Raw genomic sequence first — 26046 nt, 5'->3', positions numbered from 1 at the left:
AATAATAAGTTATTTACCTCAGCTTTAAGGAAAAATGTAATAGAAATGTACCAGCGGAAAGTGTGAGGCATTTGGTTTATGTCATTCAGATGTGATGCAATCATGTCAAAATATTTTTCTATCACTAGAAAATGAATACCAATATCTTGTAAAGCCCATCACTAGGGATTATGATGGAAAAAACTTGTACTTCTTTCGGAAATAATTAAAATTCAACTGATTAAAAGTGATTTTGTAAAATGCTGCACAATGCATTTTATGGTGGTTTTATATGTGGATTCCTAAATTATTTGAGTTTTAAAACTGGTTAATTTACACAAACAAAAAATTAAATGCCATCTTTGCAAAACTGAAAATAACTTGAAATATCCTAATTATATTTTTTCTTGCCTTTTAAAAGGTTCGTGATTTGGTCTACACAGTGAAAGCTTACCCGGACTTCACACTGGATCTCCGTTTTGTTCAGCAAGTCAAGGAAATTGCAGATGCAATTGAAAATAATCAGACGAGGAATGCAGATTATCTCTCAGAGAAGATGGTGCTGGACTATGGAACCCATGTTATCACCAGTGTAGATGCAGGAGCTTCTTTGGTACAGGAAGACTATCTCCATTTTATGTCCAATAATGAGTCAGATAGCTCCACTATTAAAACTCAGGCCGGGTTAAACTTTTTTGACAAACTCAAATTTGATATCAGTAGTCAATTTAGCCAACAAAGCTCATTACTTCAAAAATATCAGTCTAACATTCAGTACTCTCTCATCCAAAGCCATGGTGGCATACCTTTTTATCCTGGAATCACTTTGCAGAAGTGGCAAGAAAGTACCAGGAATAATCTGGTTGCCATTGACAGATTTGGATCTCCCCTCCACTATTTCATAAACACAAACACTTTCCCTGATCTGCCAGAACCTACAGTCGGCAAAGTGGCTCGTCGGGTGAATAAGGCTATTGAGCTGTATTACAAGGTCAACACGCGCCCTGGTTGTGTGGACATTACTTCCAAGAACTTCAACTTTCAGGCCAATGTTGATGACAACTCTTGTGAGGGCCCAGCCACCAACCTTAGTTTTGGAGGAGTTTACCAAGTATGTACTAAACTCACCTATGATTCTTATCCACTCTGTGATACACTGGCCCAAAAGAACATACAGACAGGTGACTTCTCCTGTCGCCCACCTTACACTCCAACTTTACTGCGATCTGAAGTGAGACAGCAGGGTTACAATTCATATGAATGCCATACAGAAAAGGAATCATGTTTCATTTTTAGTTGTGATAAGACTGTTTGCAGTGATGTATATCGTGTTCGCTCTGCTCGTATAGATACCTACTGGTGCTCTGTGAATGGAAAAGCTCCAGATTACTCAGGGTATCTGTTTGGAGGAATCTATGGCCCCTCTTTCCAGAACCCCATCACCAAGTCCAAAAGCTGCCCTACAAACTTCATTCCAGTGAAGTTTCTATCAGATGGCCAAATGATCTGCATGAGTGACGACTATGAGACCGGCATCAGATACTCCGTCCCATTTGGAGGTCTCTTCAGCTGCGAGTCTGGTAACCCACTGGCTAAAAACCAAAGTAGATGCCCTCCCAAATTCAGCCAGCACCTCGCCACGGTTAGCGATGGCTGTGAAATTCTTTACTGCGTCCAGTCTGGACTGTTTACAGGGGGTGAGCTGAACCCAATCCGTCTACCTCCATTTACCAAACGTCCTCTCGTAAAAATGCAGACCACCAACACAATGATGGTGATGACTGAAGGAGATAAGAGCTGGGTCAGGATGGGGCCCAGTAAAGGGTGGAAACTTGTGAATCCAGAGGAAATGCACCAGCTTCAAAGTTCTGGGTTGAACCAGCAAAGGTTTAACCCAGAACTCAATCAGATGTCAAAGGAAAAAATAGCAGGCGTGGCAATTGGAGCAATAGGTTTGATAGGAATGGTGGTGATAGTGGTAGTGATCTTGGTTAAGAAAAGGAGGAGGTACTCTGGATTGAGGTCCAGCGGTTATGTGGAAATACGTGAGCAGGTTGGGAGGGAGACACAAGAAGATGAAACTTAAAGTTATGCAACAAAAAGAGAGCATTGTGTTTTCACATATAAAAAGGATGTTAGAAATGTAGCTTTTTCCACCAGAGTAAATACATTAATGTTTTGTATAGGTATGTGTGTAATACATATTCAGCAACATATGATGATGGTGTTTTTTGAGGAACATGTTATTTTATGACAAATCAGCCTTTAAAAACAAAATAATTTTCTTTAGACACCAAAGCTCATTTTCAAACTTTATGGTGACCCTCAGCTCCAAGCTGCACAAATACATAACTCATTTAATGTGTAGTATTGCTTATATATTACCTTTGTATATCCTGCTTTACTCATTATGAACATATATGTTAACATTTAGGTAAAACATAAATTACCTAAGTGTATTTTTATTATAGGTGAAAAAGGGATCTAAGTACTTTTGTGGCATATCATAAGAATTGATTTCCTGTTTTATAAAAATTAATTTTATGCAATGTATTCTACAGCATATTCATACAAAAATAAACTTTTCAACAAAAAAAGATGGAATTCTTTTTATTGTAATATACAAAAAATATTTGATTGTTTTTTTTTTAGGTTGGCAACAGAATCAAATATTCTGCAAAATGCAAAGAGGAGTCCCTGAGTCGTTGGTTTTGTTTTTTTGAGCAGAGCACGTGTGTAAGAGGAGACTAAGACTGTGATGGACAACAATGACCCAGTTGGAATATCACATTATTTTGGCTCATCAAGCTGGGCCATGAGTTGATGCTTGAAGTCTGGGATAAGGACGTTCTTTACAGTGACAATGCAGAGCTATCCATCGTCTATACTGAGAGAGGAACTCACTCTTTAAGCTGTCAGCTGCACAAAGGAGTTCTCCATTTTATCTTTGCCATTAGCTGCGACACACATTTGACAGGGTTTAGATGTGGCCGATATTCGCCACATGCTGAGTAAATAAGGTGTTAAATATTTAACATTTCACTGCGTAGTTTTCAGAGTACTTCTAAATGTATTCTATAGGTAGTAATTTGCATGGACACACATAGTAAGAGACTTCAGGGTTTTCTTTTACCATTTCTGATCACCTAAAGCATTTATTGTTTTAAGTTGCAAGTAAATTCTTGTTAAAATACACAGAAGCAATTTATCAAGTGTCAGAATCCTTTATTGCACAATTATTTGTAAAATTTTTCCCCACTCATTCTACTCTTGTCTAAATATTATATTCCTCCATTTAGTGACCATCTTTAATTGGGGCCTTTTTTCTTAACATTGGACTATATGTTAATCATGCAGCCTCCTTCAGATGCTGCCTTGCATAGTTCTAGATGGGAAATCAATTATAAAATGTAGAAATTAATTAAAGAAAACACTAAATATTTTTGCCCATTATATATTAAATTACATAAAATTATACTGACTTGATCTACAGGTAGACATTTGAGCAGCACAACTGAAAACTTAGCAAATGTGGCCACCCTGTGGCAGAAATAGAAATGACTAGAATTCCATTTCTCTGTAGTCATCTTCATTCCTCTTTTTTGAGATCATATATCAAACTCTTTGTTCATTATGAGAGGGTCAACTGACACCAGCCGGTAAGCAGTTCCACTTTTAAAAACTTCATTCCTTACTGCCAGTAGCAGACAGATAAATAATCCCCTGGTCAAGACCTCTCCTTGTAGCAATGTTGTAAAAACCCTTTTTAGACTCACGGCTACCCAACAGATACCTAAGAACATGGGTTTCTTTAAAAACATATTTTTAGTCTCATAACTTTGAGAATGAAAGGGCCTCATGAATGCTAGACAGTTTTGAACAATTCTTTTCAAAACTACTAATTCTGCTCAACCTTTTCACATTTTGTCATGTGCATCCACAAACAAAATTATTTTCTTGTGATTTCATGCCACAGACCAACACAAAGTAGTTTATAATTGTGAGGTAGAAGAAAAATCTGTTATTTTCCAAATAAAATAGAAAATCTAGTATGCAGCCGTTTCACAACCCCTTTATTTTATAGTGGAAGGGTTAAATTAGAAGATAAAATTGACAAAAACATTAAGGACCATACAAAGTACACAATGCTAAATAATGGATAGATAATATTCTAAAAACATGCAGTACTTTTGATTTTTAATGAGCAAAGGCAGTAATATAAATTATGATTCACAGCTGTTTGTGTTTTGCTTATTTGTAGTTGTATTTAGGTTTCTTACTAAATGTTACTGCAACAACTTGTAACTAAGGTGCAGCAGTACAGGTGCAGTTGGATCTCTTCAACTTAAGCCTCTTTTACATAGTGAGGTTTAGCAAGTTAAATGTATTTCTTACATGGATATTCTTTGTCTTGATATGTTCATTTTATCTTTTATTTCCTTTTGTAAAAACTTTTACCAATCTCGAATTGGAGATACGTACGAATGTCTACAAGAAATCCACACATACAGAGCAGAGCTACATCACAGCTGCAGTATTACCAAGCATTCCGTCACCAAATCATGTTCAGGGTTCCTTTGAAATTAGAAAAGGCATTTCAGTCACCATTTTTAATCAAGACATCACCGTTGCAGGACCTCCAAGTCTTTCCATTCTCATCCTGCAACAGAAAACGAAAACTCCAGATGAGTGAAATGCACAACTAAGGTTCTCTACGTGATTTTAAAGCAGAGCAAACACTGGGTAAAAACAAACGACATAGTTACCTTTGTTCTCAAGCAGTGGAGTTGATAAAGATGGTAAATACACTTGTATGTAATCAGTCAGTTTCTTCAGGTCAACGTTCCAAATGTGAAAAACAAAGATCTAGCCATTATTGTCCCGTCTGAAGTGTAATGTCTACATATCCATATTTATTCTGGGAGAGTTGGTTATGTTGTAGAAAGCCAACTTGATTTGAATTTAGACAAAGCATCACAATTTTAACAATAAGGTGGAAAAGAAAACATTCCTTCAACTAAATTTTAATGACTCCAAAATACTGATATTTATTCCAATATTTATTGTAAGTTCAAACATGAACCTTAAAACATACAAAGGACTTAGGAAAGAACTTTTACAGTAACACCTGTACATTTACAATGCATTGGCCCCGAATACGGTACACGAACAGCTGCCTTGTGAAAGTATTGGAGTCTCTTACCTGAAGGTACTTTTCACATGCAGCATACTTTCAAAATTATTCTATTTGAAAATGTTTGGCAAGTGTACTTTAAACAGAAACTCAAACCAAAATATATGAATAATTATGAGCATGACATGTGAAATGAAGTGATTCATTTTTGCTTCCCTTGTAATACTGAACCCTTGTGTGACTTCTACACACAGATGTACAAAAAGGTATATCTTTGTGTGAAGAAGTCACAACGATATACATCTTTGTGTGACTTCTACAGCTGGCTGACCCAGCAAAACCTGTACAGAGTCTGGAAACAAAAAGGCAGTTCATATGTTGGAGGGGAAACAGAGCAGGTAAAATTTGTGATTTAGGCACAGTTACCGTGCTACAGCTTGTTTCAAGGCAGAATATTGTTGGCAGCAGCCTGCATACAGTCACAAGTCTTCATCAGTTCAGTCGAGTTTCAAGGCTGATGTTCTTCACAGTCCCAGAGAGGCTTTGAGTAAAGAGGCCATATCTTCAGGAATGCTTCCTTCATCATCTATATAGAACAATTCATAAGCAATTCAGCAACCCACAAATTAACAGCGTACCTAATAAATATATATATCTCCTTTATCAAATATCTACTTCACACCATAATGGTGAAAATATTGTAGTAATCTCAAGAAAAACTGTAAAATGTTGTGTCAAAGCCTCTGGTGTTATCACAAATTACAGTCTTGCTTATTCTAAAATGCATTTTCAAGTTAAGTGCATTCTCCTTAACTGTTGCACCGAAGTATTGCAGAAGCAGAGCGATTACGTCATCTATTTGCACAGAGTCCCTTACCTTGGTCAGCAGCAGTCATGTCCTGTTCCAGCTTTAGCTTCTTCTGACCGAGCTGCAGGATGCAGTCCTCTATGCTGTCCTTACTGATCAGCTTTATCACCTGTACAGTCCTGCCAGTCACAAAGATGTAAATCACCCAATAAATAAATTCTTCTTCTTCAGTAACCGGGTTGATGTACGACCAGATAGAAACAATGTGTCATTCTAACCTGGTCTGGCCCACGCGGTGACATCTATCCTCTGCCTGTTTGTCGTTGTAGGGGTTGTAGTCGATGTCGTGCAGGATGACAACGTTGGCAGAGGTGAGGTTGATGCCGAGCCCTCCAGCACGTGTCGATAACAGGAACACGAATATGTCTGGGTCTGTGTTGTACTCGTCAATCAAAACAATCCTGCAGGAGAGAAATTATGAGCAGTTAGAAGATAGTGCAGTGTTTAGAAGAACACCTTAATGCAGGGATTTATTTAGCAAAATCCTGAGCTAACACCCTGCATGTTCATCTTCATTAGATAAATCTTTCAACAACAACAAACTTGAAAGTTAATTTGAAGTTATCTTAGAGGTTAATTATCAATTTTAACACTGATTTTTAAAAGACTTCAGACTTTGGTCCACAGTATATTTTTCCAACTGAAAAGGCCAATATTGAACTTTTAGTACTATGAGAAATAATGAAACTATAAAAAGAAGACAATTATTAGTATCCACAGCTTCTTTAACATTTCAGCCAGTCCACCGGCTGATCGCCTCGATGCAACGATGCACCAATTTGTGCAAAAGGATTCTCAAGCAGCAGGCTGTGTTTAACGTTAAACGGGTATTTTGGATTTTCATGCCTCGTAAATTCTAATAATCAAAAACAACAAAAAATATAAACACTCGACTATGACTTTATAAAAACAAAAGTTTTACTGTGCTGAATTTAAGTTTTCCCATTATGTTCTAATATCTTAAGATATTACCTGTTTATCAATGGAGGACAGTGAAGCTTCCATGTGCAGAATTGCATCAGGCATTTTTTGCAGGATTTTGATTAGACAATATATTTGTTGAGGTGAAAAAAAGGATGCTTTAAAGAGGTATAAGTGGATAGTTGTAGTACGATGTGAATAGTATTTGGATTTAAGAGATCAAGGTCGGAGTCGGTGTGTGAAAATACATCCAAACTGCGGCACCACAAGGTCCATCACTGAATGTTCTTCTGATAACATTCATGGGGGAGAACAACAACTTATCACACAGCACAGAGAGCCTTTCCCATTGTGTATTTCTCAGAAGCTTCATCATCAGCTTCATATCATGCTGGTCACAGGCGATGAGTTGTCAGCATTAAAACATAAACAAATATCCCTGACCTGTCAGCGATAGGAGTGGATCCATCCAGTCTGACGTAGCGATGCTGTAGATGTTTCATGAGGACTTCCACAATGTCCAACATCATAGTAAACTGACTGAATAGCACCACTCTGTCTCCCTGCAGAATGAGAGAAAAGCTCAAATCTTCAGTGTAAATAAAGATTGAATGTTCTCGGTTATGCGTCACAGAAACAGTTCAGCAGTAGCGACCTGGGTTCTTAGAGAGGCCAGCAGCTCTTTTAGGTGGAGGAATTTCCCAGAGTCGAGAAGGAGACTGGTGTCGAGCTGGAAGGAGCCGATAGAGGAATACTGCTGACACAGACGATGGAGCTCGAAATCTGACATCACCTCCATGTCTTCCTGAATCAGAGCAGCACTGGCGTCGTGGTGGGTCGGCTCCTGAGGAGAAAAGAAAGAAAATAACAGTGGGAGGAAAACAAGACGATACAAAACGAAACATCGATCAAACGAAGGTGGATATTTACAGGCATCTCAACTTCAGGAGAGTAAAGTTAAGAACATTTGTTATGTCAAAACTTTGTTTTGTTTCAATCAAGCAATCAATTTTAACTATAAAGCACCCTTCATGTTGGAGTCAGCTTGCTGGAAACGCATAATAAAGGGTATTTCTGAACTGGGTTTGAACCATCCAGGGTGACGGTCTGCAGGTGCAAATACCAGAGTTGTGAAGTAAACTCCCTTTTCCTCCCATCTCTGTAAGAGGGGCTGGTGGATATTAAAAAGCAATGTACCTTCATCTTTTCTTCACTTCCCTGGACTAGCCAGGGGAGTCACTGCTCATATTCTTTGCTTAATTTCTTAATAAAATAATAATCAAAATGCATTTTGATTTGTTCTTGACTGACTCAGTGTTTCACCTTAGGTAAGACTTATGCATTTCCTTAACACATTACAACAGCAGAATTATTTAAGGTTCATAGTTTTAGTTTTAAGAAGAAAAAAGAAATCAAAGGTGAGCTCCAGGAAAGTATCAGGACAGACCTTGAGCATAAGTTGGCTCATAGCCTGAAGCTTTTCTGTGGTGTAGTACTGTCTGTGAAGAAGAGGATGGTTGGCCATCTTCCTCAGCTGCATCATCACATTGCACAGCTCACGCTCTAAAAGAAGAGATGTTTGTAGTTCATTATGTTATTAATAAAGCCCAGATACACAACAGGGAGCCTGCAGTTGAAATGAGTCTTACTCTCTCCATTAGTGGTGCTCTTTAGTTTCTTTAGCAGCGCTTCGTAGAGAACCTGCTGTTTCTCGCTCATGGAGCAGAACTCGATCTTTTCTTCTTTGGCCGGGAGCTGCTTGAGAACCTGGAAGCATCAACACAGCAATGCGTGTCAATATTTTTTTTCTTTCTTTTTTTACAATCCAGTTGCAGGCAAGACACAAAATGGAGAACATACTTCTTTAGGATAACAGTGTAAAAAAAAGTAATTTAATGTTTTAGGAGAAGCAAATATTTTAATTCCCTTTTTTTTTTGCTAAAAGTTTGCTTCATCAGCTCAAGTACAGAGATGACGTACATGAAGCACATCAAAATTATAGAACTCCAACCATATTCACTATGTAAATTAAAGTAGCATATTCTCAGAATTTTGCAATGCTGCTGACATTGGTCAATAATGCAATGAAGACATCAATTGCAATATATGACTATTTTCTTCTCTGCTTCTATCACTCAGACTTGGCCGTTGGTGCAATGTCTGAAGTGAACATTGACTAAATCCAAGATTATAACACTTAAAATACACCAGTCAACAATCATTGCACTGCAGTCATATTCAATATGACTATTAAAAATATATTGTGCTGCCTTATTATAGAACCACCATCAACACTTTTACAATTTAACAAGAATGAAAACGCAGGTCAGACCCTATCGGCCAATAGGAACACATGATGCATCCAAACTAACAAACTCATTTAATTTACCGTCCCTCTTCTACAAGCCGTCTACAGCTTCATCCATACACCACAATGTCTGCACACAATCACATGGAGTTTGCTTAATGTGTGATAAATATCTGTCACTTCTAATGAACTCACCTCATTTTTGACTCGTCGCAAGATAAAGGGTTTCATGATGAGTTTGGCTTGATTAATTCGATCCCTCTCAAATCGACTTTGTTCCTCGTGAGATTTCTAATGAGAAAAAGGGGAAAAAAAACGAGTCAAATTTCATAAAACTATTTGATTATGAATTCTACATTTAAACTGGCAGCTGGTATAAGAAGTCATTACAGCTGAACAATAAAATGTGACAAGTAAAACCAGATGCTCTTCATCACTGTGTCCATCATCATCATCGCAATGGTTAATATACATCTACTTAACAGGGAAAATATCTGCAAATGTCTTTCCTAGACGGCTAAAGAAACTAAAGTGGAAACATACCAAGCATGCATACTGATACTGACCATAGAAAACATCTTGGAGAGCTGCATTGTGGAGCTGGAGAACATGGTTGGCATTATGAAATTCAACAGTGACATCAGCTCTAACAGGTTGTTTTGTAAAGGAGTTCCTGTCAGCAGGAGGCGATGCTCAGCCTGCAGGGAAACGCAAACAGAGACCATTAAATCGAATTTCTTTGGTAAGAAATGCAAATTCCATAAAACAGAGGAGGAAACGCAAACGTCAACTTACATTAATGGCCATTAGGTGGCGGTAGCGCAGAGTGTTCATGTTCTTTAACATGTGGCCTTCATCAAAGATGGCATATTTGATAGGCAGCTTACGAAAAAGAGATCGATCGCTGTCGTTCCCTATGGCCAAGTTATACCTGTGAATGAAACAAACAGCAAGCAACAGTTAGAACAAGAATTATGCTAAACGTCCATCAAACTCAACAGCAGCGATTTCCATTCAGCCTCAAAGTGTTTGCTTACGTCGTCACAATCACGTTAAAATGGACTTCCCCGTTCAGGATGTCATGTTTGAGGTAGCGTCGCTCTTCCACAGATCCTGTAGAAAAGAACAGCACACAATGATGTTCAGAGGGAAAAGGTATCAAATCTATAGAATATTAGCATAGCATTCTTACATGCAGCATATAAGAAAACAAATATTTATATTGAAACAGTACATATGAAAAAGGTGATTTTTCTTCTGTGAAAACATAAGGCTTACCATAATAAATAAGAACTTCAAGAGCTGGGCACCACAGCCTCAGCTCTCTAACCCAGTTATCTAAAAGATGGAGACAAGACAAGAAAACAAGATATTTAAAACTGATATTTGTATATTGTTAGAAACTGTATGAGAAAATTTAGCATTTTATGTGTGGAGGTCCTTTACCCAGTGTGGAGGAAGGCACAGTGATGAGATGAGGGCCTTCTATTCCGTTCTCATACAGCTGAGCAAGAAATGCTATAGCCTGGATGGTTTTCCCCAAACCCTGAGAGCAAGAAATGTGAACGGGAAATGGACATGGTGAGAAAAATATACAAAACCACAAATGTGGCGATATTTAAAATTCTCCTTTTAGATTATATGAACGTTGCAAAAAAAAAAAAAAAGCATAAACACCAACAATCTTTGTAATTGTAAATAAAAACAGTTTCTCTTTTCAGATGCATTTACGTCTGTGTAATAAACACACCCGTATGTGCTTTAGAACAATCTCAGTGTCAGGCATTAACTGGATTAGATCTAGTAAGACTTGATGCAACATATCAAGTACTTTATTAATTCTGTAAATCTTTTCAGAGACATTAAATTAAAAGTTTTGTCACAAAATGATGTGGGAAAAGTAAGACAAAATAAGAAAATTACAGATGTCCAACACTTCTTTTTTTTTTTTTTTTTTTTCCTTTGAACACTGACTGTAAAAACAAAATCAGTGATTAGACCTTGACTTGTTGATCTTGGTTATCGATGATCACAACCAAAACAAACTGACTGGTGTTTAGTCTGCCCAGGCTCTCCTTGTGAGGAGAAACCAGGAGAGCTGGGCAGGAGGTCATCTTGACATAAATGTTGCCTTTCAAAAGTCAACGGGTTCAAGAGTAAAAGATCTAAACAAGTTTATTCCATTGTTGGGCATTTCAACATGAATACTGGCATGGCACGACATTAAATCCACCAAATGTTTCCATACCATTTCGTCAGCAAGGATGCCACTCAGTTTGTGTTCATTCAGAAGCATAAGCCACTTTAGGCCAATCAGCTGATACGGTTTGAGCTGCAACCTGAAAGGGAACAAGTAAGAAAAGTAAACAAAACTCACTTTTATAGGATGCATAAAAGATTTTTACTCATTAAAATGTAGCCAAATGTAGCCTACAAACTATTTCTACAAGCTTCTCAACAAAGTCAAGTTTAATTTTGCTTCCGTTTTATAAATCGTTACCACATCTTTTGGTTTCTTTTATTTTAACTCTAAATATCTAATCCTCTTTTACAACAGTCTGTGACAGAAAACTGATGTTTTCTTTTGTACAAGCATTTACATAAAAAAATGAAGCAAAAGGAAAAACAAAAAAACTTGTTTTACTATAAACTCAAGCCTACATTCGTCCTGCATGATTTAGAGACACGGGACACTTAACACAAACTGGTGCAACATTTTTTTTTGTAAATTAATAGTCGGTAGTGAATTTTACTTACTGGCTGTTAAGTAAACTGGGCTGTTTTGTGGAGCCAGTCCCACTCTCCATGACCTCCGTGACCCGTTTCACCATTTTTGTGGAAATGGTCTGACATTTAGACATGAGTCCAAGGATAACCTTCCTCTCTTTGAGGACGACCTTGCAGCCGTGCATCAAATCGTCTGAGAGTCCGTTTCCCTTGTGGAAGACGTCCCACTGAGGAGGAAGATCATCACTTAGTAGCTTGCACATTATAGTGTATGCATGCTGTGTTTTAGTCTATTTATAAGCAGTCCAAACTTTAAACGATATTAAAAGTGGACAAAGATTTACAAAAGTAAAAGTTACAGGTAAAAAAAAAAAAAAAGTTTCTGAAACTTAAGGCTCAGAGGAAATGTCAAACACTACATGGATGAGTTTTGTTTTTCTAAAATATTTCTCCACGCAACAGCATCAATATATATTGTTACAGTGGGTTTGCACTGCAAACTTAATGACTTAACTACATTAATAGAAAGAAGGAACCACTAATGTAGAATATATGCAAGCAGATATGAAGTTTAATCTACTTAAAACTTGCAAAAATAAAAACGAAGATGCACTTTATTGTGTACAGCCTACGAAACAGCACACACAGGGAACAGTTCAAAGTATTTCCAAATTAATTTGATTGATGCAGAATAATTATGTGTAATTTATGCGTGATTTCTGTAAGAACCAACCAAATAAAAATCTCACCAGGGATTCCCAGCTGTCAAAGGGTCTCAGTTCCACGATCCTCTGGGCCTTTTTAACAGAACAACCAGAAATCAGCGATAGTTCGTCTATTGAAGCATCCTGGAAAAACGCAAGTATTTCATCTTTCACATCCTTCTTGACATTGATGCTCTCCAGCTCGTCGTCAGAGTCCTCAAACTCGCTTGTTACTACGTCCTCTTCATCATCATCATCATCAGAACTGACTTGTTCTTCAGCAGCTCGTGCCTTCTTCTTTCTCTCCGCCGCCTGCTTCTTTGCGAGTCCCGTGTCGCTAGAAAACTTGGGCAAAACCTGGGAGGCCGAGGAGGAAGGCGAAGGCTTCGAGGTGGATGAGGTAGAGGTTCGCATGCGAGAGCATGATAAAAACGCAATCTGTGAGTGCATAGTATGAATGCTAGTATTAAGTTTGGAGACTTTCGTGTCCTCTGGCTCCGACTCGTCTTCACTGTCCTTCGTATTATCTGTGCTGTTCCCATCTGCTTTATCAACGTCTCTATGGTCTTTAGGATCCTCATGATGTGCTTCTATTTTTCTTTCAGTAGACTTCTGAACATTTGAGTCTTTGTAATCTCTGGTTGACCTTTGTTTCCTTTTTGGTTTTGGTTTTTCTGAATTATCAGAGTCGGCAGAACTGTTTTCTGTCAAAAGAAACAGAATGTTCAACAACACATTCTGCTTACAAGAAATTATTGAAGATAAAATATTTATATTTAGTTTCAGTCAAAAAGTATTCTCTGCACCTGTATCTGTACTCATCCTGTCTGTTTCACTGTTGTCCTCTGAGTAATTCCTAGTTGATTCAGCTTTGCCTTTTGATTTCTGCTCTTCTGGAATAACCAAGCTGGTGCTACTATTATCTATCAATTAAATAAATGAGATAAAGTTTAAGTCAGTCAAGGAACTACTGTTAAATATCAAAACTATAACAAGGTAAAAATTTGGTTAGATCCAGACAATTAGTTGGATTCATACCTGATTCTGAGAACATCTGAAGAACCTGCAGAGCTTCTTCCACATCCCAGTTGTGCTCCTGAAGCACCATCCTCAACTCCTAGACCAGCAACGTCGTCAGAAGTGTAACAATAATAATAATCACCTTTCAGTTTCTCTCTCTTTTTCTTAAACCATTTTACTTTGGGATAATTACCTAAGGCATTCAATGCTTTGATTCACTTGACCTTATGTGACCAACTAAAGATACATTTAAACTAAAAAGAGACATAAAATGGCTTCAGTTTAAAAAGCTAAGCTCCATCAGACTTGCTGTGTGTCTTCACCTCTTTGTCCTGGTCTGGAAACCGTTTCTGGAGTTTTTTCACCATGGCCTCCTGCTTTTCCCAGCTTGGTTCTTCCCCTTCGCCCTCTTCATCAGAGACCTATACAATGAAATTATGCCTAAAAGTCCAAAGCCTTGCGATCTACATTAGGTTCTTAAAGGTAATCAAAAAGCTGTCGTGTTCTTACCAAAGACGGTTTCCGTTTTTTACTCGGCTGAATATCGCCACTGTCCTGAGAACAGCTGGATCCGTCCTGCTTTCTCTTCTTGCCATCATTTGGAGCTGAGAGGACAAATGGGAAGTGATCTCAAAAGAGGTAAAAGGATTGGTATGAGAAGCCTTTAGGCCTTTAGGCAGAGGTTCCTGTTTTGACCTTTTCTGCATTTAAAATATTTGATCTACAGCTTTTTATGAATCTCCATCAACATTTTTTCACTCCAAAAATGTGTGATTTCTGTTCCAAATTTGATTTTAAAGAGAAAGTGAAAAATATTGACCTTCTTTGTCCCCAAATCTTAAAAGGCAGACAGCTATAGCGCCCTCCAACGTGCTCGTACTCCCAGAGACCTGAAAGCATCGGAAAAACAGTGAGCTGAACAAATCAATAACATCAATCATTTCCTTATGCAAAACTAAATTACAGCAGCATTAAATTACAACAATGTTTGATTATAAAAGCTGCGTCTTCATGTCACTCTGGAAACAAATAAAGATCCATTTAAAAAAGAAAGTTATATTAAAACAGTTACAACAATATTCTTATATTATTCATTATTGTAATTTCATAAAATGACTGGGATAAGTCAGTTACATGTGCAACCTCTGGTTTAAATAAGGAGAAGTGCAAATGAGAGAGAGTGAACATCATGGCAGTAGAAGACAATATGGAGAATAAAATTTGATTTTTTTGGTTTTATTTTGCTTTATTGAACAGTAACCTTTGATTGAACCTAAAATAAAAATTAACCTCAAGCATTTTCTCTAAATAAATAACAGCTGGACCAAGTCTCACCTCTACCGCTTCAGTTCTTGACAGTTGGGGAAACAATTCCAGTAGTTTGTTTATCTTCTCATCCATCTCCTCGTCCTCGTCGTCTGCATGAAGTGGTGCTGCACCTTTTGGTAGCTTCTGAACTGAGCTTCTAGAATCAGAAACATCTCTGTCAGACAACAGTCAGCAATGTCAAAGTAATAAAATGCATCATGTTAAATTCATTTGAGTTTACAGGGAACCACATACTTGTTCTTTGAGGTTATTTGTATTTTTGTGTTTGGCTCGGCCATAACATCATCTTCCTCCAAATCTATAGTAATGACTTCTTCAAAAACCACACCTCGTGCGAGGGACTTTGCCTTGGCTTTAAATGATTTCATCTGAGCTGAAAAACAAACGACCACGTTGGCATCTAGTCAGTACATGAGAAAAGTTTTTATTTAAAGTGAATTGCCACTCACAGGCGGAGTTTACATTTAAAATAACCTCTCATGTAGCATCAGCGTTGATGCTAATCTTAAATGTAACTCTGTATTCTTGTTGTCGGGGAGAGAACACGATTTTACTCAGACAATCCAACATGTGCTTTGATGCATTTTGATCACATCTCTGCTTTGCAACGTGAGAACCACATGGACTTATACTCACGTTTAAAATATTGCAATATATCTTTTTACCTGCGTCACTAAGATTAATCGTCACAAAGTCAAGCATTTCCAGTGTTGGCTAACAACAATGCATGCTAGTTTGCTGCTAGTTACCTGGCTCGTTCTCCTTTTCAGAATCCGGACTTTTGGACACGCAACCTGGATCTTTGTTGGCTCCTTTCTTCTCGAATCGAAAGCGGTCTAGATTGAACATGCTCATTTCAGGTAGTCTTATATGTCTGTATCGGAAAGCGGTAGCCCTTTGTCTACTTTTACTCAGCTACTATGTTCTCTGTTGTGTCTAGCGCATCATCATCTACGTCCCCGTTAACTAACGCGACGATCCAGCTAACTAGCGCCAGGTGTTAGCGCACGGGCCAGGAAGAAAATTGAGCGCAGGCGGCGAGTTTTGAGCTTTGTCACTGCTCTGTTTTTGACCGCAGCGCTTTAAAACCAAATTATAAGTAGCGCACTTCATAAAAAACACGACAAAACAAAATCAATACGTGAATAATTTGTGCTCCACACGGCGAAAAGCCGGTTTCCCGCTAAGTCAGGCAGCAAGAAGGAACTGATGATTGGTCAGGAACTCAAGTGGGCGGGAATTACACTATCGGGTCAAGATAGTACTCTACATGGTACTTCCGTTTGGCGTCCCTGCATGGAGAAGCCAGTTAGGTAGTGGGTATGGAGAGCCATATGGGTAAAGTATTTCCAGTGACAAAAGATTTGTTTACTGCATTCACTTGAATTCTAAATGGCACAAACGCCTCAGTAGATAGAAAAATAACAGAAAACCAAGCTCTGTTCCAATAAGATGTCTCGTTTGACATATTTCAGTTAAAACATATTTTTTCTTCATTTAGTGAAGTTACTTACAGTAGGCATAGTGTCCAGAATTTTTTAATTAAGTAGGATTTTCTATAGTTAATGAAACTACTAGACCTAAAAGTACATTTTTTCCCAAAATTTTCTCAAATAAAAGTAACTAGGTCAATGTGAGTAGTTTAACCCCACAATAATAGCAATAACTCAATAACGTTAGGTTAGGGTTAGGGGTTAGACGTCCTGAAACACTCCAACAACAACAAATGATTTGCTGGGTGTGTCAAAGTTCACAATAACAATAATAAGGTAAGTTAATAAATTGTTTGTATTCACCATAATGCCTCAAATGTCTGACGTAGCTAACAGGGACAAGCTTACAAAGATGCTATGTAAACATTAAGTGTTTTGCTTATCTGTGCAGTGTGCAATCTATATATCTGTGCTATATAGATATATATCTATATAAACATATATAGATCTGTCTTTATTGTGCCCAAGCTATCAGTCGGAGCTGAAGTTAGCTTCCGAAGGTAGCATCTAATTCGGAAAATAGCTAAAGGGCGATGACACTTAATTTTTCACTATCTTGAGGTTTTTTAATGTGTTGTACTTTAAAAACAACACCTATACATTTCCTATACATTTCATACTTAACTAGATTATTCTGTACTAACAGCAGAATAAATAAAACATTTGTGAAACCTTCCAATTGATTTGTGAAATTCGTAAAATGTCAATAATAGATTTCAGGACGTTTTTTTGCATCTGGAACGCATTAGATCTGAGTTATCAAATTGACATTATTTGTTATTTTAACTTTCCGTTTTTTCTTTTTATTATAGCTGGAGTTGGACAGTTTGGTGGCTTCCTGGAGGGAGAGATTGGCTGAGCTAATACTGCCATCAACTTTTCTCCTATTAACTTTTTTGCTTTTCTTTATATAAAAAGTATTTCTACCAGTTGCTCTTTTTCCATTTTGTATACAGTATTTGCTCTTTTTTTTTTTTTTACCTTAATGCTTACCTGGTCAGTTGAGGTGGCAATGTACATTCTCTCGATTACTGACAAAATGTCAGAACCACATGGACTGAGCAGGTCTGAATCTTTATTTCTCATTAAAACAACTTCTTGTAATTTTAAGAGATTGTTATAAAATTGCATGTTTATTCTGCTGTAACGATGACTGCATTCTTGCAATTAAAAAATCTTGTATCCTAACCGTAATGCTCCCTTATACAACTCACAGAAATGATGATTGAAATAAAGGCACTTTTTTAAAGTATTTTCTGTGATTTTATTATAGAAATTGACGGCAGGAGAAATTGATTAAAATCAAATCTGGTTTGAAAAAAAATCTTGCAAGTCATATCATCCAGCCTTATTCAGTATATTAAATTATATGACTAACTACATTTACTTAATATTCACATTTCTTTGCTGGTATTACCGAAAAATGTTGCATTTTAATATCTCACTTGAATTCCTGATCTACATGCAAATACTTCATATAATGTAACAGATATTTACAGACTAATTTTAAAGTTGAGTAATTTTTACACTCCTCTGCTCTACTGCTTCCTTTACCAGGAAGAATGAAGCATGAAGAACTCAGTGGATGAAGAGTTCACCCTTCATCCATCAGAACCTTCACTGATCCCACATCACATTACAGCAAGGATCAATAATTTATGTATTAAATGAAATGTTTTTAAGCAGAAAAAAGTTTTAACAAATCAGGCCTGACTCAGCATAAATGCTGTTTCACAGCAGCTTCCTGATAGGAAAATCATACAGATATCCATTATTTATATACACTGCAGATACGCAGACATATTAATTTACAAAACAGAAGAAAAGCAACGTTTACACAGTGTACACCTGGGCATCCAACTGATGATCCACATCAGTCTTCTTAAGGAGTGCCGGTGTGGAGATGGACTTTATGTGTTGTAAAATGTATTTCATGCTTTAGATGTAGAAAAATTATTTTTGGCCATAACAGTTTTTAAAGACTGGAAGTCGCCAGTTTCCATTGGTAGCAGACATTTCTCAGGTCGGGTCATGAGACTGACTGGTCAGCCCATGAGAGGAGTCGGGTCAACGGAGCTGTGTCTGGTCCTGATGTTCGCTGGTTGGTTCTGGACCTGAATAGTCCCTGCAAGACAGAGGACAGACATACAGACAGAGGACAGATAAACAAACTGGGACACATTAATAAATAGATACATTAACTCACCTGTCATTTGAACTTGAAGAGTTTTCTCTTGCAGAATCCTCCCTTGCTTTTCATAAATTATACATTTATATTTCCCTAAATCGTCCTTTGTGAAGTTTTCCAAGGTCAGACTGAGGTCTCCGGTTTTAATGGGGTTTCCTTTCATGTTGGTTTTTTCTCTAAATGTCTTTTGCCCTCCGGGTTGGTCAGATCCATTCTCCCACACATGAATTTCTCTGTATTTGGGTTCAACCTGCAGCCACACCACTTTGCATTCTTTCAGCAGCTCAGCCGTTGTCCTGAAGGGAAGCTGGACGTTTGTGTCCTGCACCTCCACCTGATGCTCTGAAACAAGAAATCAAGATGTTTCATTATTTGAATTTAATCAAAAAAATCAAATCAAAAAATCAAAATTATTTTTTTGAGTTTTTGATTTTGATTTGAAATCAATGATCTATCGCTCAGGCACTGGTTTTCAAACAGACACTAGAATTTTTCAAACCAATTTATAATTTCTTTCATATCAAGAGCAAAACAGGAGTCCAGTAAAAATCTATCAGAATTGAGAAAGCATCCAAGCTGCTCTGCAAATTAGTATCAGCTGTTTTTTTATCAACTCATGGCCAACATTATGGCTTCTGATCATCATGTGAGTCTATGTTACACCAGTCAATTTAAATCGGTACAACCCTAATATACCAGACACATGTACAAATGTTTAGAAGAAAAAGGGATGTTGTGTCATTCTATCTGGGAATGCAGGGAAATTCAGAAGTTCTGATAGCACTATTCTGGAAGAGAACAATAGGACCAAGTATCAAGCAATGCCAATCCCAAGGTGGAGAGCGTCGCTTGTCAGAGAGATGTGCGAGTTCCCCTCCTGGACTTGTTAACTCTTCCCAATCTTGGTTGAATGATTGACAGTTGATGTATGAATATCGGATTCAAACCACTGACCTTCGACACATAGCCCCACTTCTTTCTTCTTCAGGATGGTTCCCTCCTTTCCGTAGACTTTGCAGGTGTAGGTGTCAGTGTCCCAGTCTGTTGGGTATTTCAATGTCAGACTGAAGTCTCCAGTTTTCATCCGGTCTTTATTTAATTCTGTTCGGCATGTGTAGGAGTTCAACCGGTCTTCATGTTGGTCTGAACCAGGTTGATATTTAAGAACCTTCCTATCTCTGCTGTTCATCCATTCCACTTCAATGTCCTTGCAGTTCATCGTATCTTGGGTTTCAAAAGGCAGCCGGACAGACGCCACCCCTGGTTTCACCTCTATTTCAAGGACTGAGAGGAAAACCATCAACATTACATTTACAAGGAGCAGTAGCTTTGACAATAATAATATATTAACAATGACTTGTTTGACGGGGTCTAAAGTACCATTTTCTAGATGTTCAGCAGGCTGAGCAGCAGGCTGACTCAACTGAATCAAAGTTGAAGCTGAAGTTTGAATTGTCTTGCCCAAGGACACAACAGAGAAGGACAGAGCAGGGCTTGAACCGACACCTTGAGATTGGGATATTTCTGATATGAGCCTAGTTAATATAAAATCCTCCTTGTTCAACTAAATCTGTGTCAGCAGAATGACCTTCCTAGAGCATCCTCACATTAGTGGCCAAACCCCAAAACACAACAGGATCAGTATCAGGATGAACTCCTACCACCGTCGCCCAAAAGAGGATGTAAAATTAAACAAACAAAACTCAAATAATGCAATTTCTTATCTCCTCCACTGTATGTTATTTAGCTTTAACATGATGTAAAGCTAAATATTTAGCCTTTCATAATGTTAATATAATTAACTGAAGGTAATTATATTACCTTCAGTTGTTATGCTACATATATCAAATATGACCTAAAAGAAATTTGACTTCCTGATTTAACTCCTTGAAATTGAGCATCTGTCTCTTTAAGAAACTCCTGCTCTTTCTGAAGCTCCGCCTCCAGGAAGTCATCCCAACATGGCTCCTCTTTTAACCCTTAAATGTTTTTATCAGCGTCGCTCTGAGCAGCAGCTCCTATACTGAGCTCAGCAGTTCCACCAGTGGTTTGCTAATTGATGCTGGCTAGTCTGAAGGAGCTGAGTGGAGAAGGAGCTGAGTGGAGAAGGAGCTGGGCCTAGAAGGTGGAGCTACGTCCCCCAGGCAGATATCTTCATAATGCATTTTGTGTTATATTTTTCAGTCTGCTAATTTTTCAATATTGCCTATAACATTTTCTTGTCTATGACGTCACCGCACCGGTGACTGAGGTGGTAGAAGTTTGTCCTGTAACAGTTGGGCCTGAATGACTTTGTGTAGTCTGAAGCGCTTTGGGATACTCTGGACAACATAAAACATTTTAAGAACAGGCCTTACCACATTTCTTTTAGCAAATTTTTTGGTTCATTTTCTTAGATATTTGTTTTGATCTTTTACTTATTCAGTTATTTGATTATCTTTATCCATTACAATTGCTTCTTTTGTTCTTGTTTTTGCCCTTTGACATCTAAAGATCAGGAATTGAACCCAGGCTGCGTCTACAACCAGAGCCTCCATTTAAGGGAGCTCAGCTGAGGATTTGCTTAGCTGTTCTTTCTGAAAATTTTAAGTCAATATTTAAAGTAAAATGTTATTGTAGTTTGACATTACAAACAGCTGTCCCGTGTTTCCACCACTGACCTTTGACATGAAGATCAACCTCCCTCCTCAGGAGGATTTTTCCCTCCTTGTCATAGACGGTGCAGGTGAGGTGGTCGGATTCTCTCAGATATTTCACTGTCAGGCTGAGATCTTTATCTTCTAGGGGATTTTTCTTCATCTCTGTTCTTTCTTTATAATACCAGTGTTGTTGATTGGGCTGATAAGAACCATTCTGAAACACATACATGGTCCATTTTTTCTTGTCCCTCCACTCCACTTTAGCATCTTTAGGAAGGTCAGCTGAGATTTTAAATGGCAAGGTGACAGACTCTTCTCCTGAATCCGCCAACACCTGGTCCACTAAGAACACAAAGAAGAAGAATGCTGTCTTCACTGAAACTGGTACATTCTGCTGTGTGCTTGGTCAGAACCCTTCATGGACTCCAGGTTCATCAGAAACATTGGAGCTTCTGAACAAAACAGGTTTGAATAGAATCGTTGAAAGCTGCACGTGACGTCATGCTCACCAGAACCCCGCCCACTCCACCATGATGGACGTCAAAACAACAAAATGCCTCCTTTAAGCTACTCTAAAAATATGTGTAACTTGATATCGCTTCTGTAGTTTATTTCACTTCGAAAATGTTCACAGGGTGCTACGCGGTCGGCTGCACAAACAGACAAGGATGAAAACCAAGCTTGTCATTTTGTAACTTTTAATGTTAATGAAAGATGCGGCGGTGATGGACTGCAGTCGTCAGTCCTATAGCTCTCGGTGTAACCGCGGATTTACAGCAAACATTTTTTACAAGGTAAAAAGATTAACGTTCATTTAATTTATAAGTAAGTATAATTAGAAAGATATCAAATATGGCATTATGGAAAAGATATGCGCCTAACCATTGGACCATGGGACAGTGCCGCACCGTCATGTAGCCTAGCATGTATGGGAACAACTGGTTAGCATCTCGTCTTTTATACGTTTACATTGCTGCTCCGGTTTAAGGACCTACTGCCATAAATCGTGGTGTGAATTCAGGCAAAGTTGGTAGTTTGATTAACTCGTCAGGAGGGAGGAGGTTCGGGTCGGTTTCTAAGCTAGCTTCTGTAAATCCCACCGTCTATGAGCCCAACCAGGTGAGCTATGTTCAGACAAATTAGCTCGACTCGAACAAGAAGAAAGCATAAAGAAAGTGACAAAAACAACTTGAGAAAACAACTCAAGTCGCTCAGTTCCGATGTCCATCATGCGCCTCGAACGGTTGACGTAGTTGCGGTCTTATGGCTTCTGCAGCTAACTGCTGCATTATGGTCTGTTTTGCTATATCTGTTGACATGAACAAAATGCTTTCAGTGTATTTCCCTTTAGAGGTAAAGCTTGGCTCAAAGATATCAAAACAATTTGGAAGGATAATCAAGTGAAAAAAATAATAAATTGAGACTCTGGCTGACTCAAAAATTTTAATATTGCTTTCAGTCAGAAGGAACATGTTGGTAAATTTTAAGATTTTATAAAATTATAATCTGCCAGGAGGGAGTATGAATAAATTTGGGCTTTACTAATTAAAAATAATGTAAATCTTATTTCGGTTGTAAGGTAGGCTTTTATTGATACTGGAATAATTTTATTATATATTCTTTGATAATCTCAAAAGTATTGAAGCTGTTTATCTTGTAAAAGAAGAACAAGTGTTGGAGCTCCTTTGTTTTTTTAGATAAAAGGTTTCAGGTTAAAACTGATTTCAGAAAACAATGATGTTAGATTTATAGCTTCAGCACTGACCTTTGACCTTAAGCATCACCTGTTTTTTCTTCAGATCCTTTCCCTTCCTGTTGTAGACAGTGCAGGTATAGGTGTTTCTGTCTGCATATGAGGGGTACTTTAGGGTCAGATTGAAGACCCCAAGCTTCAGCCAGTCTTTATTCATTTCTGTTCTTCCTTTGTAAGCCTTGTCTTGGTCATTAGATGAGTCCAGACCATTCTGATAAACATAGACTTTCTTTCCACGGCTGTCTGTCCACTCCACTCTAACATCCTGAAACACGTAAAATGGAAACCAGCAGCGCAGCAGGACAGACTCTGATCCTGATTCCACCTTCACGTGGTGAACTGTGAGAACAAAGACCATCGTTAGATGTTGAAAAGTACAGAAATACCAGACTTTATTATACATTTTATTTGTATGTGCCTTTTTTGGCACTCAAGATCAATTTACATAAGATAGCATAAAAAATAATCCTGTATGAAGAGTAAGCATTGATATTCCTTCATGTTTTGATCTAAATTTGGTTTGTGAGAAATGAAACATGCTCAAATAAAACCAAATATCCTAATATTGCTCACACCCTGTATGAAGCAACAGAGCACGTTTACCATCACGCAGTGTCAAACTCACCAGATCTAGGATAGAAATAATACCAATAGATGCATCCTCCAACAACCACCAACACAAGAACCACAGATATCAAGAGTCCTGAGGCCCATGTTGGAAACGGCTCTGTAGAAACATCAACATTATAATTAATGAAGAACGTTGTGATCATTTAGACTTTATATGCCGCAATGGACTCAAATGATTATTAGTGTCAAACTGAGAATCAGCGGCATTGAAAATCTAGACTTGTCCTGTTTGAATGTTTAGTTTCACTGAGAGCTCACTCTGATTGCCCAGCTGGTGTAGTGAATAAACTCTGTAGAACATCAATGTGATGGCATGTTTCATGTTTTTCATGAAATGTATTATTTAAACCTATCCATCCATCTTTCTTCTACTTAACCGAGATCGGCTCATGAGGGCAACAGGTGCAGGAGTTTCTCTCCTCATGAAGCTAATCCAGCTCATTATGGTGAATCCCATTACTTCCCCAAGCCAGATGCTATATACATTTTCCCTCCAATGAGTTCTGATCTTCCCCAGGGTCTTTCTTCATATCTTCTTCAAATTTCCCTGATGTCCCTGTTTTGCTCCTGAAACCACAGAAGCAGCTGGGCACCTGGTACCTGCCAGCTGCTTTGGAGTCAGCCCGGCCCTAACGGTTTTCAGCCAAATGTCCGTACTCAGATTTGCTCCTTCACTTATCAGGGGGGGCCCAACTTTGGTAGTTTGACAAAAAAAAAAAATCAAACGTTAATAATTTTGTAAATAATAAATTACTACAATTGTTAATAATTACATAAACCAAGCACTGTTGCCAATTACTCTTGCTCTACACCAAGGGCGTAGGTTCGGCCTAAGTTTTGGTCGGGACTTTTTCATATCCCGTGAATATTGGTCGGGACATGTCCCTACCTTCCCTACCCAAACCTACGCCCATGCTCTACACATAGCACCTCACCCTAACATTCGTTTCTACGGGTCAGGGGCATAAGTAGAAAATGTAAAAATTCCTGTGTCTAATTGGATTTAATGAGATGTCCATTAAAACGCTTAAGCTATTTATTGTGACTCAGAGTGAGTCATTTTCATCAATTAAAAAAGGGTGTATCAAACCATCTGTCATCTTCTGTAGACATTTCATTCATTACAAAATTAACTCGACTTTATCTTTGTGTGTTAAAATAAATTAAATAATAATGTACTAAGCACTCTGTGCAGCAGGTTTTTGCTCTTTTCCAACAGCCTTTCTCTGTATGAAAAGCTCTGACCTTCTGCGACATGGTGCAGTACCACTGTCTGCCTCAGGATGTCCTCGTCTCTGTAGACGGTGCAGATGTAGCTGCCATTGTCTCTCTCTGTGGGGAACTTCAGGGTCAGGCTGAGGTCACCGGACCTCAGCAGGTCAGCGTTCATCTCAGTGCGGCCGCGGTAAAGGCCATCCTGTTTGGTGTTGCGTTCACTTGTGTTGGAAAACACATGAACAATCCTAAAATCTGGATCAGAACGGATCCACTCCACCACTGTGTTCTCCTTTAGGCCAGCTGTGGTTTTACAGGGCAGGACAACAGACTCCGCCTTTTCATTCACCTTCACCTCTATGAGGTTGTCTGAAAGAGAAACAAAATACAGCATAACCAGCACTGCAAAAATTACATTCTGGTAACATCAACTTTAAACGTTGACACTCAACTTAAAACAGCCGATTCCCACTCTGATTTGGTCCCTGAAAGGCTCTGGTGATCAAATGTTTTCAGAGGATCATAAGTCCATTGACTGTTAATTGGTCTCTCTAAGCAGCCCTCAGCTGTCTCCGTCCATCCTGTGATGGACTAAAGACCTGTCCAGGGCGGATACCACCTCTCACCCAGAGACCAGTGAAGTTACACACTGTGGTTCCTACAGCATCAATGGGTTTAGCTAATTAATGAAAGTAAAGTTTGATGGGAAGAATCTGAACATTCTTCCCTCTGCAGAGAAGAATCATGAAAGCTTTGAGCAGATCTGGAGGAATTTCAGGCAACAGATTGTAACCTCTGGCCCCTCAGAGGGTTCTGCTTCAAGAACCATCATCAGCTGGTTGGACCTGATGGAATCACTCTAGAGAACCTTCATCCAATTCTACAATCCCAGACTTTACTGAGCAGAGAAGAACTGGATGTTCTTCTCTGAGGATGCAGCTTCCCTGAGATGGACCTTCACCTGGTGGGAACATGAATCAGATGGATCCTCTCTCCAGATGTTTGGTGGAAAAGGAGCATCCAGCCTTTTATCAGCCTCAGTAACCTGAAGCCAGACTCTGATGGTAGGCTGGCTCATGGTCTGGGCTTGGCTTATCTCCTCTTCTGTGATGCAGAAAAGTCCAGCAGAGAATCTAGA

At 38.4% G+C, this 26046-nt stretch overlaps 3 protein-coding genes across 3 annotated transcripts in view; 1 reads left to right on the top strand and 2 right to left on the bottom strand.

Annotated features, from left to right (window-relative positions):
* LOC106939433 (macrophage-expressed gene 1 protein-like) overlaps positions 1-2560 on the top strand; it is an 8230-nt gene extending 5670 nt beyond the window's left edge. The window contains exon 2 of the mRNA XM_015021816.1: positions 401-2560. Coding sequence (XP_014877302.1) covers positions 401-2065 — 1665 coding nt within the window. The 3' untranslated portion in view covers positions 2066-2560. The remainder of the gene's footprint in view (positions 1-400) is intronic.
* Positions 2561-5421: 2861 nt separating this feature from the next.
* Positions 5422-16229, bottom strand: smarcad1a (SNF2 related chromatin remodeling ATPase with DExD box 1a). The gene is made up of 24 exons (XM_015021815.1): positions 15740-16229; positions 15225-15363; positions 14997-15126; positions 14482-14551; positions 14172-14266; positions 13985-14083; positions 13680-13758; positions 13448-13564; positions 12687-13345; positions 11968-12164; positions 11459-11549; positions 10657-10756; positions 10489-10548; positions 10248-10323; positions 10006-10141; positions 9777-9908; positions 9406-9501; positions 8552-8669; positions 8350-8465; positions 7558-7746; positions 7347-7465; positions 6200-6382; positions 5991-6100; positions 5422-5699 (listed from the first exon to the last, which is right to left on the bottom strand). The coding sequence occupies exons 1-24, from the start codon at positions 15843-15845 to the stop codon at positions 5638-5640; spliced, it is 3279 nt and encodes a 1092-aa protein (XP_014877301.1). The 5' UTR covers positions 15846-16229; the 3' UTR covers positions 5422-5637.
* Positions 16230-18153: 1924 nt separating this feature from the next.
* LOC106939429 (uncharacterized) overlaps positions 18154-26046 on the bottom strand; it is a 14770-nt gene continuing 6877 nt past the window's right edge. The window contains exons 3-9 of the mRNA XM_015021813.1: positions 24939-25277; positions 23689-23790; positions 23076-23402; positions 21332-21652; positions 19626-19955; positions 18690-19013; positions 18154-18608 (exon numbers count right to left, since the gene is read on the bottom strand). Of these exons, the coding sequence (XP_014877299.1) occupies positions 18529-18608; positions 18690-19013; positions 19626-19955; positions 21332-21652; positions 23076-23402; positions 23689-23790; positions 24939-25277 (1823 nt within the window). The 3' untranslated portion in view covers positions 18154-18528. The remainder of the gene's footprint in view (positions 18609-18689; positions 19014-19625; positions 19956-21331; positions 21653-23075; positions 23403-23688; positions 23791-24938; positions 25278-26046) is intronic.

The sequence above is a fragment of the Poecilia latipinna genome, unplaced genomic scaffold, assembly GCF_001443285.1.
Source record: "Poecilia latipinna isolate Pla-1442-1.1 unplaced genomic scaffold, P_latipinna-1.0 Scaffold2871, whole genome shotgun sequence".
NCBI classification, from domain to species: domain Eukaryota; kingdom Metazoa; phylum Chordata; class Actinopteri; order Cyprinodontiformes; family Poeciliidae; genus Poecilia; species Poecilia latipinna.
Note: the sequence above shows the minus strand (reverse complement) of the source record. Positions and strands in the feature narration are given on the sequence as shown.

What these genes read in the sequence shown, in the direction of transcription:
- smarcad1a (XM_015021815.1), bottom strand. Translation starts at nt 15,845, where the DNA reads ATGAGCATGTTCAATCTAGACCGCTTTCGATTCGAGAAGAAAGGAGCC. An exon ending in TGAAAAGGAGAACGAGCCAG is followed by an intron (nt 15,364 to 15,739) that starts GTAACTAGCAGC and finishes TTTGTTTTTCAG; the next exon opens with CTCAGATGAAATCATTTAAA. An exon ending in GCCACCTAATGGCCATTAAT is followed by an intron (nt 9,909 to 10,005) that starts GTAAGTTGACGT and finishes GTTTCCCTGCAG; the next exon opens with GCTGAGCATCGCCTCCTGCT.